Source organism: Carettochelys insculpta, chromosome 29 (genome assembly GCF_033958435.1).
Source record: "Carettochelys insculpta isolate YL-2023 chromosome 29, ASM3395843v1, whole genome shotgun sequence".
Taxonomy (NCBI): Eukaryota; Metazoa; Chordata; order Testudines; family Carettochelyidae; genus Carettochelys; species Carettochelys insculpta.
In genome coordinates this window covers 14,462,257-14,477,429 of record NC_134165.1, presented here as the reverse complement: position 1 = coordinate 14,477,429, position 15,173 = coordinate 14,462,257, and the positions used below count along the sequence as shown (strand labels likewise).

The window sequence follows — 15,173 nt, the reverse complement described above, 5'->3', positions numbered from 1 at the left end:
AATTCCCTTGCCCTGGGCAGTGAGCACTCCAGGGACAGCCTCTCCAGCAAACACTTCCCAGAGTCTCTGTCTCTTCTCAGCTTTGCTACAGACACATCTGATCAATGCACCGAACATGAAGTCCTAACTTTTCTCTGGTACCAGTGACCAGAAATGAGAGACCACAGACTCCCTGGCTCACTCCACATCAATGTTGAAGTAGCCTGGGGGGATGTCTCCTGTAACATGACTAACAGAGCCTCCCTACACTGTACTTGAGCCTCAGTACTTTTGTCACTCATGGGATTTTCCCCAGATGTAAGTAGGCATTGAGCAGGCTGCTGACCAGCACTGGGCAGGGCTTAACCAGCTGGCATTTAAGGGTATATTGTTCCAGCCCCTAGACATAAGAGTCTAACAGGACATCTCTCTCTTGAGCCTTGGACCACTCTGACAACTGTCCCTAGCCATAAGAAAGAATTGAAGAGGGTGCAGGAGGGTACCGCTCTTACATCAGCACGCAACCAGCATGTGGCAAGAGAAGGTGGTGGGATTACCATGGCTGAACACCAATACATGAGATTCTCCAGCAATTAAGCTTGAGGCAGTGGAATTACAGAATACAACTGGAAGGAACCAAGAGGTTGTCCAGTCCAATCCCTTTCATCCACGGCAGGACCAAGAACCACCTAGATACATGAAAGATGTTGTCACTTGATCAGTTCTCTTTTCCACATGAAACAAACCCCTTTTCAGTCTTCCCCTCATGGGTCATGTTCTCTAGAGCTTTGATGATTTTTGTTTGCCTCTGCTCCTGAAGGGATGGAAGCAGTCAATGAACATTCACCTTCTCTGAACCAGCTACCTCTCACATTCGCCTTCTCCAATCTTTTCCATGTGTTTTGGCAGCGACTACTGCTACAGGCAATCGCCATGCATGTAACTAACACTAGTTGGATGCCTTTAAAGGGAAGTTGGCCAAGCAGACATTCCAGTTGAGCACAGGGACATGTTGCTTGTGACTATAGGGGAGCATATAGGGGCCGTAGCGTAACTGACAGAACCTGAACAAGCCCAGTCATGTCTCAGTAATTAGCTACATGAAGCCTGATTTACGCTGTGTTTAGATTAGTTCAGAGGGCTCCTCTTCCGCAGAAAGTACCAGGTGAAGCTGTAAGTGATGACAACATCAGGCAGCAGCATCTGGCATCAGTCCAATACGTATGGTTCTGTTAACAGAATCTTGTACCCAGTGCACTCTTATTGGCAAAGCACAGGAGACTAGAATGATGTACACAGGGCTACTCCACTTTACACCTGAAAGGCACGAGCACCTCCTTTAGAAAGAGTCAGGTGAGCAGCTGTACCCATCTGAAACTGCTTCTGGGGTTCTGTATGTTTAGCTCTGAATTCTTAGAGCATGGCTAAAGTAAGCTTACGCTGGTGTAACAAGACCATGGAGAGATGTGAAACTGACACCCCAAGTGATGCAAGACTGACCAAACCCTGCTGTAGACAATACTTAAGTCAATGGGGAGGTCTCCTGTTGACACTGCCATTGCGCAGTTGGATCAGCTGCTGATGAAAGAAGCTCTGTCAGTGTAATAGCATCTTCACTGAAAGGCCCCACAACAGTGTAAGTGAGACCCACTCTTAAGGAGGACTCTACGAGGAGGAGTCTTGTTTTGAAGAAAAGTACGAAGCAGGAGCCTCCTACTGGTGATAGGAGAAAGTGAAGGATGTGAACACTTAGCAACACCAAACAGTTCCCCAATTCCCACAGCTGGAGCTTGAGAGAGGCTAAATGCTCACAGGTTTTAATCTCTGCATGCAGACTGTTTAGCAGAATGAGCCATCCTCATGGAACCTCAGAGCCCATCATGGTGAGTTAATTGAAGACCGTTCTTAAACGCACCAGAGATGTACTGGAAGGAGACCAAGCTAGAGATATGAAACATGTCGAGGCGCATGGCAACAGGACTAGGACAGGTACTACAGCATGCACTAGAGCCAGCATTAGAACACTGAAGAAATATTGTTTAAATCAGTTGCAGCACACTGTGCTAAGCTTTCCACTTGAAGTCCAGAAACTGATCATCATGAACTCATGTACAAATACACCCCACAGTCCCACAAGGCCAAAGGTCTCTTAAAGAAACTAAAAATGCCAAAATGCAAAAGCTCAAAGATCTAGGAGGAGGACAAAACACTGTTTTATTTTAGTCAAATCACAACACTTTTTTAAACTGTTGGCAAAGTGTACCTACAATTTTCAATTACAGATCCACTTTTTTCCTTTTTGAAGGTTTGCTGGGAACATTACAACTTGCCTCCTTCAAACAACCGAAGTAATCCCACAGTAGTATTCCAGCTAAAAATAAAAATATCCATTCCAGCAAAGAGTAAGAATACATGAAGTTACAGTGAACCAGAGAGTTAAAAGAACAGCCATGGAGTCTTCAACAGTTTATTAGAAAGAATGTAGACATTTAAAAAAAAAAAAAACTCCTTTGCTCTGAACACAGATTGAGGTTTTTCAGTCTTGTAAGAAGCTGGTCAAAGTAAAAGGAAACAAAAATCCAATAGTGTATTAACGTTTTGTCACTCATTTCCATCAACAGTGCAAATACAGTTTGGTCTAAATGTACAGATCGACAAGCAACAATGTACAGCCAGCCACTTTCACCCCTCTGTATTAAGAGATGTAAAAGCTTGAGGGTCAAACAATACCAAATGTACAGGCTTCACCCACTTAAGTTAGGGCTTCACTAGTTTTAGCTAGGATACATCTGGAACACTAGTGATTAAATAAAAAGTGAAGCAATTTTCTTCTCTTTTTTAATTAAAACATTAGTGGAACACACCTGAAGACACCGCAGAGGTATAACATGTTACCAGTTTAATTTTGTGAGCCAATTAAAACATTGTTTCAGTCAGTTGAATTTCAGGTATAAAAATCTGAAATTTTAAATGATCTGCAGTCCACACTGTGAAGGGGGAAAAACAGCAGCGAATTTACCCTTCATGTAAATTGAGAATTTTCCTATTGAAATTATGTCTGATGATGAGGCAAGGAGGCTCTAAGCCCTTTTTATTGCAACTTGTTTTGTAGCGATTGCCTATACCTCAATTTTTTTTTTTGGAAGTCTGGAAAAAAAACTTTCATGCATAACATTATTGCCTCATGTAGCTTAAGACTGCCCCGAACAACAGTACACACCAACCATCAGTGAAGCCATTTAAAACAGATTGAAAATGGGTTAAAGGATGCAAAATTTCTGCCTTTAGCGCTATCAACTCAGGAATTCTTCTGTTATGAAATGTTGTGATGAAGTTCTTTCCCCAAACCTTGAAGACGACAGTTCTTCTTACTCCAGATCTGGCATTTCTGAGGACAAAGTTAGTACATTAGTGTTTGGGTTTTACTTTGTTCTAAGACACCCCTAGAACTCATGTTGCACTAGAGGCTCTACAAAGACGATCCCAGCCCAGTTTAAGAAGCATGCAGCACAGCTTTATAAACGCATTTGCTACAGTTTGTCCACTGGTGGAAGGAAAAGTTAGGGGTTCTCAAACATGCAGAACTTGAGACAGTGCCTTCATAACTGCTGCATGAAATACAAGAGATCAGTCAAGCACATACAGAGCATCATGCACAGGATGAAAGTCTCCAGCCTCAACAACTACTATTAGGAATGTAGCAATTTGGGAAGTTCAAGAGTAAAACGTGCAGCTCTTGGGATAGAATCTGACCCTGTGTTCAACAGTCCACTAGACTGTACATCCTAAACACTCAAGCATTAGACCTGCAATGAATACATACGGAAGGCTAACTAGAATGCAGTGACAACATGCAGAACAGTGCATAGTGCTGGGAAGCTCTCTGCAACACAAAGCTCATGCAAGACACGAGTTCAGAAATAATAAATTTCCTTGTTAAAATGAACTTACTTTCGTCATCACTGTCTGGTGAATCCTGGAGGAGGAAAAAGAGGTTGGCAAATAAGTCAGGTAGGTCCTGAAGTTGTCCTTCTGCCCTGACACTAACTCAATAAATGCCATCCCTAAACTTGAAAATAAGGATGTTTAAGCTATGCTTTGGGTCAGATTTGCTGCAATATCCTTCACAGCAAATCTGGTAAGCCTTACCTACTTCAAAGCAGAATTACCAAAAACCATAGCTGAAGGTGTGGTGAGGCTGGCTCAAGCACAGCAGCTGCAGTGGTAAAGCCATTGCCATTCAGGCCCAAAAACTGGGTGGAGCGTGGGGAGGAGAGGAAGGGGTAGCTGCACCAGAGCCCGGAACTCTGGCCATCATTGCTGCTACTTCAGCACTGGCGGCAGCAGCAGGATCTCCAGGCTCCTCTGAACTGCCACAGCTGCGCGCACACGCGTGTGTGGGTGGTGGTGGGGGGGAGGGAAGGGGCAGCAGCTAAGGGCTCACTGCCCCTTGTGCCCTCCCACCTTGCCCCAGGGCCCACAGTGACTGTCAGCTCTGCTGTTGCCATTTAATGTTCTTGCAGGAGACAAAACGCAGGTTTCTGTCCAAATGTGATGTCCCATTTATGCACAAAGGAAATGAAGAGCAGGACTCCACACAGAGCCCATTTCCACATATTTAAGCTTGTAAGAATTCTGAAGCGGTGATACAAGTTGACATGAGCAACTGAACATATCTGCTGCAAACTTAACTCTGAGGAGTTCTCCACAAACTACTTACATCATCTGCTCCATCTACTTCCGGCAAATCTACATCGTCATCTCCACCCATGTTGTTCATCATCTATTATAAAAGAGAACTAGAGTTAAACTGTAGACTTTGCCTCAATGACATTCTTAGTCTCTGTAAAACCCAAGGAACACTGCATTCTAAGACCCAAGCCAGTCCCATTTATCACCAAGCCCTGGTTCCATTTATCAGTCTCCACTGTGATTTCTGTACATCCTCTTACACACATGCAGAAGTTACTGCATCTTCATTAAGAATATTTCATGGGAAGAGCCCAAGTATGAATGCAGAGCTGCCACACACACTATAAAAATGAACATGCAAAATGTTTTTAAATTAACAGAGTCTCAGTCTGATGGATAGTCAAATTAATGCATGAGCCCTCTATTTCTGGAGAGCCACATTAAGTCCAGCTTCAGTCACATGCACAAAAAAGCAGCCACTCAACTACGGTAAGACTCAGGCCTGGTAGATATGCCTTCTAATGCCACCTGTGAGCACCTACTCTCTTGCTTTTGAGTGCTCTGCAGTTTCCCCTTTGCACTAAGGCTGGTTTGTCAACATACAGTTGAAGATCACCACAAAGGAAAATTAAACATACAGAAGTAGCAGCCAGTGAAGTGGGTTTTTTTAATATACACTATGGTCAACTATATAATATGTATGCAGTGGCTTCAATTTTAAGATCTTTTTGCTCTAGCTGGAACCTGCCAAGTCACCATTTGGTGCTGGCAACAGCTGAAGTTAAATGTGTAATGAGTTTGCATTGTTATTGATAGCCAAAGAGGCAGTTTGTTTGCTAAGACAACTAACTGCCTAGCTATCACCTACTCCTTGCTAACAAGACCCCAAAATGTAAAGCCAAGGCTCTGGGTTTTAATCTTCCCTCACCTCAGAGAAGCGATCAAAATTGGACAGATCTTCATCTGAATCATCTTCCCAGTCTTTCCAATTGTTGAAATCCACACTGAGCCAGTTGAGCTACACAGCAATACAAATAAATATTTGTATCAAGGAGAAATAAAGGAAAAAGTTCCTCTCGCATTTGGGCCACATTAGGCAGGTTCTCCAAGAGCTACCATTTTGTCTGGAGAGGGGCCAAACGACTGTGTAGCTACTACAAAGTACACAGTAAATGCTTAATTATTCATCATCTGACACAATGTTTAAACTCTGCTTCCATGAGTATAGCAGAAGAGAGAAGCATACCTTTGCCCTCTCTTTTGTTAGCCTGGGCCACGACTGGCCAGATTCTCCTTTTCTTAAGCAACACAGGATAGATCTGTCTGTTCTTTTATGCTTTGATTCCTGGAATGAAAGAATTGTCCTTTTAAGGATGGTAGAGTCAGGAGACTGAAGCAACTTCCACTAGCACATTTGAGAGATCACCAACCGTATTTGAGAAAATGAATGAAGACTATACGGTATCTGCCTCCAGTCATCTGCAACACTCTTTACAATGAATACCTAATCAAAGTCTACTGGAGCATCTATGGAACTCTGCACTGTGATCTAACATGTACAAAATAATTCTTCCCCCTCCATTTTGGGCTAGTCACAGCATTCCAACTGGGGAAAGGTTTGCATGCATCAGCCAAGCCAAAAACCCCACACTTCTACACAGCAACATTTTACAAGCTGGTAAAGATCCCGCCCTAACAGGTGCAGTGATGCTAACTGTGTGCATGTTTGGTTTTGGCCCCTTCAGAAAGATGGGTAAGGATAAAGCAAAGAGCACTAAAGGGAGGATGTGCAAGAACGCTGGTGAGAAGCATACAGAAGTGTAGTCAGTAAGTACTCAAGAGGAGACTTTGACATGCCACTCAACTAGCAACAAGGAAGGACACAAGTTTCCTTTCTCAGATCAACAGTTCTTTAAACACATTAGGTACTAATGGTGGAGACTCTGGGTAGTGAACAAGTACTTCACAGGTTTAGAATCCTTTTCTTGTATAATTAAGGGTACAGAGGACATAAGTTTGCAGAATACTTACAATTGGATCAATACAATTAAAAAGATCAATTTCATTTAAATGCTTAAAGTTATCACTTCCGCCAAGACAACTGTAAGAGAAAAGAATTAAGGTAGTTATGTAGCTAGACTTTAAGTTAGAAGAATCTCAAAACAAAGAGTCACAATAAAATAGAAGTATTTACTATTAAATTAAAAAAAAAAGGTTCAGGTCAGCATTTAGATATTGAAATCTCTTTTACTTGACAATTATCTCAGTTATTTACCTGAATGTAAGTTTAGATTTTTCAAAGTTTACGTTAACATCTTTACTGTCTTCAACACAAAATTCAATAAAGACGTAGTCTCTTCGGTCATACCACTTCGCAGAAGCAGGCTGCCTAGAAAGAGACCATTTAAGAGAATTAGATCAAAACTGAAAACACATGCCATTAATTCTCAATGTTGAGAGAAATTTCTTGATTTTAAGACAGAGGACCAAATCCTATCCATTCTAGCCTAGTGAATTCAAGGGTGCAGAGTGCCACTGTTTGCACATTTTCCCCTTACAAACAGCTTTAACAGCACGTCTAGTTTTCACTGCAATTAAGGCGACTCTCATGTGCAAGAGAAGCTTCCTTGCAGTTATAAGATAAGCTTCTTATTGCAGTGTTAGTTCAGAGGAGTAACCTAAATGGGGATTAGGCTGAAAAATAGACAGATGCTGAAGAGAAGAGAAAATTCAGTGCATAATCCTCCAAAAAGCATTGCAGAGTGGTAACACTCTTCGAATGCCTAGAAGTTACCATAGATCTTGAAACTGAATGGAAAGACCATACATTAAGGCAATCAGAATCTCCCTAGCGGATATACTAACGCAAGACCTTTGAGTCCCTAACACCAATGGCTCCTATTTAACCAGACTGAATATATACCTGTTTTGAAGCAAGTTTTCAAGTTGAAAGTGGTAAGAAACAAAAGTAAAGAGAAAACTCAAGTTCCTGAAAAGAGTAAGATCAGCTTAAATTGCATGCAAATACCATTAGAAATTGCCACCAAGTGAACAGGTTCCTGTTTACTAACTAGACAGTTTTACAGAGTCTTTTAAACTTAACAAGGAAGCAGAAGAAGATTGCTATTTAAAGGTGCTGAGATTTATTATGAGTTAGAAACACTTCACTTTATGTACAAAGCCCTCCTCATAGCAGCAGCTATTCCTCACCTCCAAACTACGTTACAACAACAGTAAAGCCTGGGCAGGAGCCATGTAATTACGAAGAGTTAAACTGTAAGTAAGTAAAACAGAACAGGGGCATACGAGTCTCTAGGAATTGTATAACTTTGAGCTGACCATGTCAGATCTCAGCCTAAGTGGGACATGCTTGCTCAGTCCTCTACCAAAGCCTCCAAAGAACACAAGTGCAACAGGATATGCACTTGTAATCCAGCAGGTGGTAAACTATTGCCCCAGGATAGTACAAAACATATCTACTGCTTTTTGGCTAAGTGGTAAAGCTGAAGTCCTGACCACTCAAGGTCCACCAAGAGGTTACAAAAGAGAAATTATGTTGCAAAACAGAACCCAGGGTTGTTCCTGTCTGAATCCAAGGCCTTGGCCAATCATTAGCCCTGCTCAAGTAGAACCAAGGCTGAATGGCAAGTAGCATGTGCGGAGGGGGAAGGGGAGGGAGAAGGAACAGGACCGCCGCTTGTGACAAGGTTCCCTTGAAGTGTAGTGACCCTAGTGACATACAACTTGTATCTAAAGATAACTGCACAAATGAGCCCCTTCTACAGATCTCAGCAAATAGAACAAGAATGGAAATCCCTTTGTCTTCCCCACAACTTGCTTACACTACAAGCACGCACAAGTTAAAGTCACATTTCTATGGGAAGCCAGTGTTAACTGTAGTCACGCTCATCTGAAACTCAACTGAGACGGTACTCATCTGAGACATGCAGCTAACATGGTTCAGAATCCACAGCTGCGTTCTTCCCACCAAAACTGTGCCGACAGTTCATCTGACACAAACTAGGCTGGATAACAATTTCTACATTCTGGAGGGAGCACTAGTCATCCACTTTGCATAAGCTGCTGTCGTCACAAACTCAAGACAGCAGGTGTTTTATACAAGGTGCAATGTACATTGTGATACCTTCCTCCGGAGACCCATGAAAGGGAACCACAATGATGGAACACAACCCTAATCACACACACCGATATCAGAAACTTTTAAAAGAAGTGGTCTCAAGGCTTTACTCTGACCTGAAAGTCTGACTAATTCAATATACTGACCAAAAGTCAGTTATTAATACCACACACGTTTAGAGTCCAGCTGCACCTGAAAGAATGGGTATTTGTTCTTTTCGCGTACAGTGTACATGAAGATGTTGAGTGTGTGGAACACTAGCTTTTTCTGCAATGTTTGACACAAAACCAGTGGCCAAGCATGTTTACATGCACCATTTTACACTTAGCTTGGGGGTTTTCTCCACCCATCTTACGTTATAGAGCTCACTAGGTTCTGTAACAGCTTATTTTATTAAGAAGGTTTTCGTAGATTTAGTATCAGATAGTTTTCCCAAACAGTCTAAAGACAGTGTTTTATCCTACTCTTGCTCAAAAGCCTGGAGAGCTGTTCTGCACATATAGTTCTAGTTAGGGATGTAAAATACTGTTTACTTGGTTAATCAGTTAGGGTTAAATTTAACCAGTTAACCCATTTAACTGGGGGGAGCTGGGGCACTTTGGAGCATGCCTGCCCCACCCTGCAAACTAGGGCTGCTCTGGCCAAGCTGAGGAACCCTGCCCGCAGAGTGCTGTGGGATGCTTCCACCAGGCTGAAGCACATGGCACCTCCCGACAACACACACTCACAGGGGGCCCCATGGAGCTGGAGCAAGCCCCTAGCTGCAGCAGGAGGGAGGCTGCTCCAGCCCTCACGGGTTAACTCAACACCCGTAGTTCTAGTATGCTTCTCTCCAATTACTGTGGACAAGCCTTTGCACAACTTTCAAGGAGAAGCAGCTTGAAGAAAACATCTTGGTGAAAGGGAAACCATTTACTTCATTGATGCTGGACTTTTAGCTTGCCTTGAAAAGTGCAATCTGAAAACAGTATAAAGCTTTCATTTGAGAGTATTCCAACACCACAAGGATTTTGTGTCACTAAATGTCATGACATTTTAGTGGACATGGTTTTAGTCAAAACCTTTATCATGTGCCTCACTCATTAATAATGCCCAAAATTTGATTCACAGCTGCACTGATTTTGATGCAATAGACATATGGTGATGGAGATTTCAATCGGAGACAATGCAAACTCAAGTTCTTAGACTACTATCGCTAAGGCAGTTTACACCCATACAAATACAGCGGCTACTACAGAAGAGACTTAATTGGCAACTCTTGCACCAGCTCTACAAAGACTGATCTGGTAGTAAAGGCAATAAAAGCATAATAGTGGGCCCTACAAGCCACAGGAGAAGTGTGTTTCCATTAAGGTCTAGGTGTATCTCTCTGGACCTCAACATAAGCCAATAGAGCCCAGGTAGGAAGTATAAGGTCCCTTCCCCAGGAAGAGTCATCTTCAAATGTCAAAGAGAAAAATCCGTTCCTGGATGGATTGTCTGAATTCAAGCAAACGACATGAATCCACTGGATAAAAGACTATCTGCCTTCTAGTGGCACATTGAGCAATAGCATGCAAGGCAAAAAGTTCTCTCTTATTTGTGCTGACCTATGCTGGGCAAGTTTAGTAATAAGAGTGGCTATTCTCCCTATTCAATATTTCTAATTTCTTATGTGGACAAAAGCCTCACCCTACTAAGACTTAAAGACTCGTAGTGGGGGTGGGGAGGGGGGAAGAGCAAGGGTAAGTGTGCCCTGCTTTTATTTGCCTACCTCAGGCATCAGACCTGCTACGTACCATAGTCATCTCCCATACTGTTGTGGGAGACTATGAAAATCTGATTCTGAATTTGATACATTAGTTATCACCCAGAGTTGCTACATAATCAAGAGCAGAGAGAGCAATTTCCCTCCTAATGCAAGGGCTTTGTGGAACACTTAACATTTAGCGAGTATTTTCACCGATAAAGATACAAGCTGCCTTCCATGAGTTACAGCCATTTGTAATACCTACATATCTGAGAAAATAAATCATGCCCTACCTATCTTTGCCCAGATTAACTGGGTCTTACAGGAATCAGGTACTGCACCACTATATAGTACTTTCAGTTTATTTAAAAGATTAGACTCAAAATTAAACAGGGGTTCCCTTCCAATGACTTAAGCCCTGTGAAAAAGGGAATATTAGCAAGAGGAAATACAGCAGGCTTATGTTTAAAGTTTGAATCATTACACTATTTTAGATTTATAAATCCTCTTTTCCCTTGCCCCCCCCTGCAAAAAAAAACAAAACGCACAAACCACACACCCACCACAAAACAGCTTGCTGTAGTCAGCCTAACCCACTCTGGAAGCCTGACCTACAGGTAACAATACAGATCAAGTTAAATTTGATCACAGCTTTGATTTAGGCCCCCTCAACATACCAGGAACCACAATTTCATAACCACAAATGGTGACAGAGATAGCCATGTTAGTCTGTATTCTATCAAAACAAAAAAGCCTAATAAATAATTTTGTTAGTCTTTAAAGTGCTACGTAACTGCTTTTTTGTTTTGATAAACACAAATGGTAAGGCAAGCCACATCAATACTAGCAGAAATTTCAGATGAGGTAGTACCATGTGTACGTTAAGATTTCTGGAAGAATTGAGCTACAAAGTCAACAGCATGCATGTGTTGACAAAAGTTTTTAATAAGCACTTGTGCAGTAAGGTCACTCCACACCTGTACAACCATTATGCAGTCCTAAACTATGACAACCTCATCTGACTAGTAGTGGAGAAATGTGATTATGATTTTCAAGGGCTCCAGCTGCATGCATTCATCACCATAAAGGCCTAGCATTTTCTTCTCTTCCTTCCGTATAAACAAGACCATTTCACAAGAACAACTCATCAACTGTGAAGGCTGAAAAGGTTGACCCAAAGGTCATTTGAACTAAACGGACGACGCAGAGTTCCATCACATCAGCTTCTTGTTAAGTCCTAAATGCACCATCAGATGTATTTAATATTTCAATTTTTACCATGACATGTCAGTCATATGCCTGAAAGTAAATAATATCTTGAGCAGAGTTAAAAGTGTTCTCTGGCCCCTTATAATAGTCTTCCTTACGAGGTTCTTGTATTTCACACTGTGGTGCCCTTTACCACCAGATTAAACTTGTTGCCTTGTGTGTGTTTCATTTAAGAAATGACCACAGTGCATTACATCAGTGCCAGGCACTTCTGGTTGCCATTTTGCCCCTCAAGTAATGACACATTGCCTCAGTACTATGGACAGGCTGTGATCAATGCAAGTTACTAGCACATCACACTGATGTACTTCATCTTGCATCTTAAGTGTCTACTTTACAGTGACCTCTTCACCAGCTTTCAATTGATGGGAATCCTGCTGAATTAGCCCAACTTGTCTGTCACTTCCACATTGCATTAAATGCAGTGTATTCTACACTAGACTACAAAGGAGACCAGCTGGTGCAGAACACAGTGGCTCTTCAGCTTAGCAAAGTTAACTGTATGGACTATATTACACCAATGTTCCACAGACGGCACTGGTACCTGTGTAGTGTTTGCAGCTGATGGGGTTGCTAGTGACTTCTGGTGCACAAAAACAGATTGGGGTCCTAAAACAAGCTCTCTCGATATATCGCCATAATTCAAATCAATCTCTGTGCTAGCTTGGTCATTGCCCTGTATTGAATGTCATGGGGATCTAAGTTTCAGTGAAGGGATCTCAACCATGAAACTCTTCCCCTAACAGAACCAATATGGCCTGAATTTGAACACCTTTTCAGGTATGCTGAAAAGTATGTCTGGTGAGCAAACAAGGTTTGAAGGTGGTGAAGAATACTCAGTTCATTGGAAAGTGTGGGATACAGTTTTAGGTAACAAAACTGGCTTTTATTACAAAATGTGTACTCAAATTAACATGCAGTAGTAGTTATGAGAATTCTTGTATTTGTATTCTAGAGATTTACCTTCTGGTCTGGTTCCATGCTGTAGACCTACAGAACTAAGCAATTTTGTCCTGGAAGTACAGTTGTCACAACCAGAAGTCAACTCAAAGTTTTTGAGCAACATATGGGATCTCAGGTATTTTGACACATGCATATACTACATATTTTACATTTATTCAGAATGCAAATGGCTGAGCCACTAAACGCTAGGGCTCAGCATACTTACAAGTCTTCACTTCACAGAGACAGAAAGAGAAATACAGCCATACAGGTGAAGTAACTTGCTTAAGGTCACAAAGCATCTCAAAAACCAAGCCTCAGATGGTTCAGAGTCCCATCTCCCAAACCCCCTACGCCATTACTAGTTCATAGTCTGACAGTAAGTTTGTTTCAGTTTCTGTCACCTTCTGGTGCTTGAGAAGCATGCTTTAGAAGAGTAACCCAACTAGGACCCTGAACAGCCAAACCCAGCTAATACAGTGGCTTGTATTTGTTTCTCTTAATCTTCAAGAAAGAGAAAAGAAGGGAACTAAGATCTTGTGGCATATTTATACTTATATTTGGCCTGTTTTGAGGACTATTGCTCCAAAAGTATTAGTGAGTGGCACCACAGAATAGCTCAGAAGCAGATCATTCCCTGAATTCTCGAGGCGGGGCAGTTACAGGTCTGAGTGACAACCTCAGGCGCACCTAAGAGAGACAGGAAACTTGGGAATCCCGGCAAGGCCTCACTTTAATAAAAACAAAAGCTACTGTTCAACCCAGCTCCTAGGTCTCTATTACTCGTTCCTGGGGATACAGGGACCCCGCGTGCCTACATCTCTCTCCTCCTGCCCCCAAATTAACCCCTCCTGCACCCACACAGGGGAGCAGGACTGGAGGCTGAGCTGCTCATCTGAGGAATACCCACCTCCCCCCCCAAAACCCCACACCTCTCATGAAACCCCTACAAACTTCTCTGCCCCCCCCACTCCTCGCCAGTCCTTCACACCTACTCCAGCACCAGCCCCCCCCTCACTTCCCAGCTCCCCTCCACCCCTTAGGGCCCCCCACGCCCCAGCTCCACCCCCTAGGCCCCACAGCCCCCACCCCCTAGGCCCCACAGCTGCCCTCCACCCCTGGCCCCACAGCCCCCACTCCCCTCAGCTCCCCTGGCCCCCACTCTTCAGCTCCTCCCCCCTCGGCTCCACTCCCCACCGATCCCTGCCCCCTCACATGGCGAGCGGCGGCAGGGGCGGCTCCCCGGCGCGGGGCTCTCTGGCGCGGGCGGGCAGCGGCGAGCGGGACCGGCTCCGACCAACGTGAGGCGGCGGCGGCTCCTCAGGGCTCGGCCTAGCACCCACAATGCACCGCGCGCTCTCGGGCAACGGCGGCTGCTCTAGGCGCTGGTGACGCAGCAAAATACCCCACTCCCGCCTCTCGCCGCACTGCCCGCCGCGCATGCGCCAGCGCCTGCTCCCTCAGCGCGCTTTGCCGCCCGCCGGGCCCGACCTGCCGCAGAGCGCATGCGCCCCAACCGCCTCGCGCCTCCCATGCGCGTGCCCAGGGCGGCCGCTCCCCGAAGTGCGCAGGCGCTGAGCCCATCTTTTCAGTGCGCAGGCGCTTAGCCGCTTCATTGGCTCTGACTCCGGCCCACGTGCAGCGCATGCGCCGCTGACGCCCCCTAGTTTCCCGCGGCTCCAAGATAGAGGCCTAGCCCTCGGTTGCCATGGAAACGAGTAGGGGCTGCTGGGACATGTAGTTTTCTCGGGCCCTGTGGTTGCACGGGGTAGGGGTAGAATGTGGAACATCTAAAAAACATGGGGTGTGCCGGGATGCGGGTCCCCAAAGCCAAGCATGAGACTGCGGCCTTAGGTGGCTCATCAGGGGGATATGCAGGGTACACAAGTCAGCTGCTTTAAGGGGACCCTCTTCCTTAGGAGGTGCTTGGGGACCTCCCAATGGCTGGCTAAATACAAAAGCAGCTTCCCCTCCCTTGGTGTTCACACCTCCAGATCAACTGCTGGTAGTGAGCCTCACCCTTACAGACTGAGCTAACTTTGTTATCCCCACCCTTGCTCTGACTTATTTATACCTGGCCCTGCAGGTTTCCAAGACCAGCATCTGCTGAAGTGAGTCTGTGCTCACGAAAGCTCACACTCAAAATTTTTCTGTTAGTCTATAAGGTGCCCCAGGACCCTTTGTTGCTGTTACAGATCCAGGCTAACACAGCTACCCCTCCGATCAATTTAGACAGTTTTTCTTTTTGCATTTGATAGGCTAGAAAAGCATTTGTTAAATAAGAAAACATTCAAATGCCTCTCACTTTTTCCATGCCTTCTTTTGTTTTCAGGTGCTGTCATTTTTTATTTTTATTATGGCCAGGGACCTCAAAATATGGATGTGGCCCGGCAATGGTAAATAAAATGTCTTACGGGCCACATA

The 15,173-nt window shown here is 44.0% G+C and overlaps 1 protein-coding gene across 1 annotated transcript; it reads right to left on the bottom strand.

Moving 5' to 3' along the window:
• Positions 1 to 2,170: 2,170 nt before the first annotated feature.
• On the bottom strand, positions 2,171 to 14,206 carry PTGES3 (prostaglandin E synthase 3). The gene is made up of 8 exons (XM_074979716.1): positions 13,965 to 14,206; positions 6,947 to 7,060; positions 6,703 to 6,772; positions 5,918 to 6,016; positions 5,600 to 5,689; positions 4,700 to 4,762; positions 3,931 to 3,955; positions 2,171 to 3,367 (listed from the first exon to the last, which is right to left on the bottom strand). Exons 1-8 carry the CDS (start codon positions 14,189 to 14,191, stop codon positions 3,348 to 3,350), a joined length of 708 nt encoding a protein of 235 aa, XP_074835817.1. The 5' UTR covers positions 14,192 to 14,206; the 3' UTR covers positions 2,171 to 3,347.
• Between the last annotated feature and the right edge of the window lie 967 nt (positions 14,207 to 15,173).

Bases quoted from the DNA above. Each gene is read 5' to 3' on its own strand.
- PTGES3 (XM_074979716.1), bottom strand. From the start codon at position 14,191: ATGCGCGGCGGGCAGTGCGGCGAGAGGCGGGAGTGGGGTATTTTGCTG. The intron at 6,773-6,946 runs GTAAATAACTGA...TTTCTCTTACAG, and splicing joins AAATCTAAACTTACATTCAG to TTGTCTTGGCGGAAGTGATA. The intron at 3,368-3,930 runs GTAAGTTCATTT...CTTTGTCCTCAG, and splicing joins ACCAGACAGTGATGACGAAA to AAATGCCAGATCTGGAGTAA.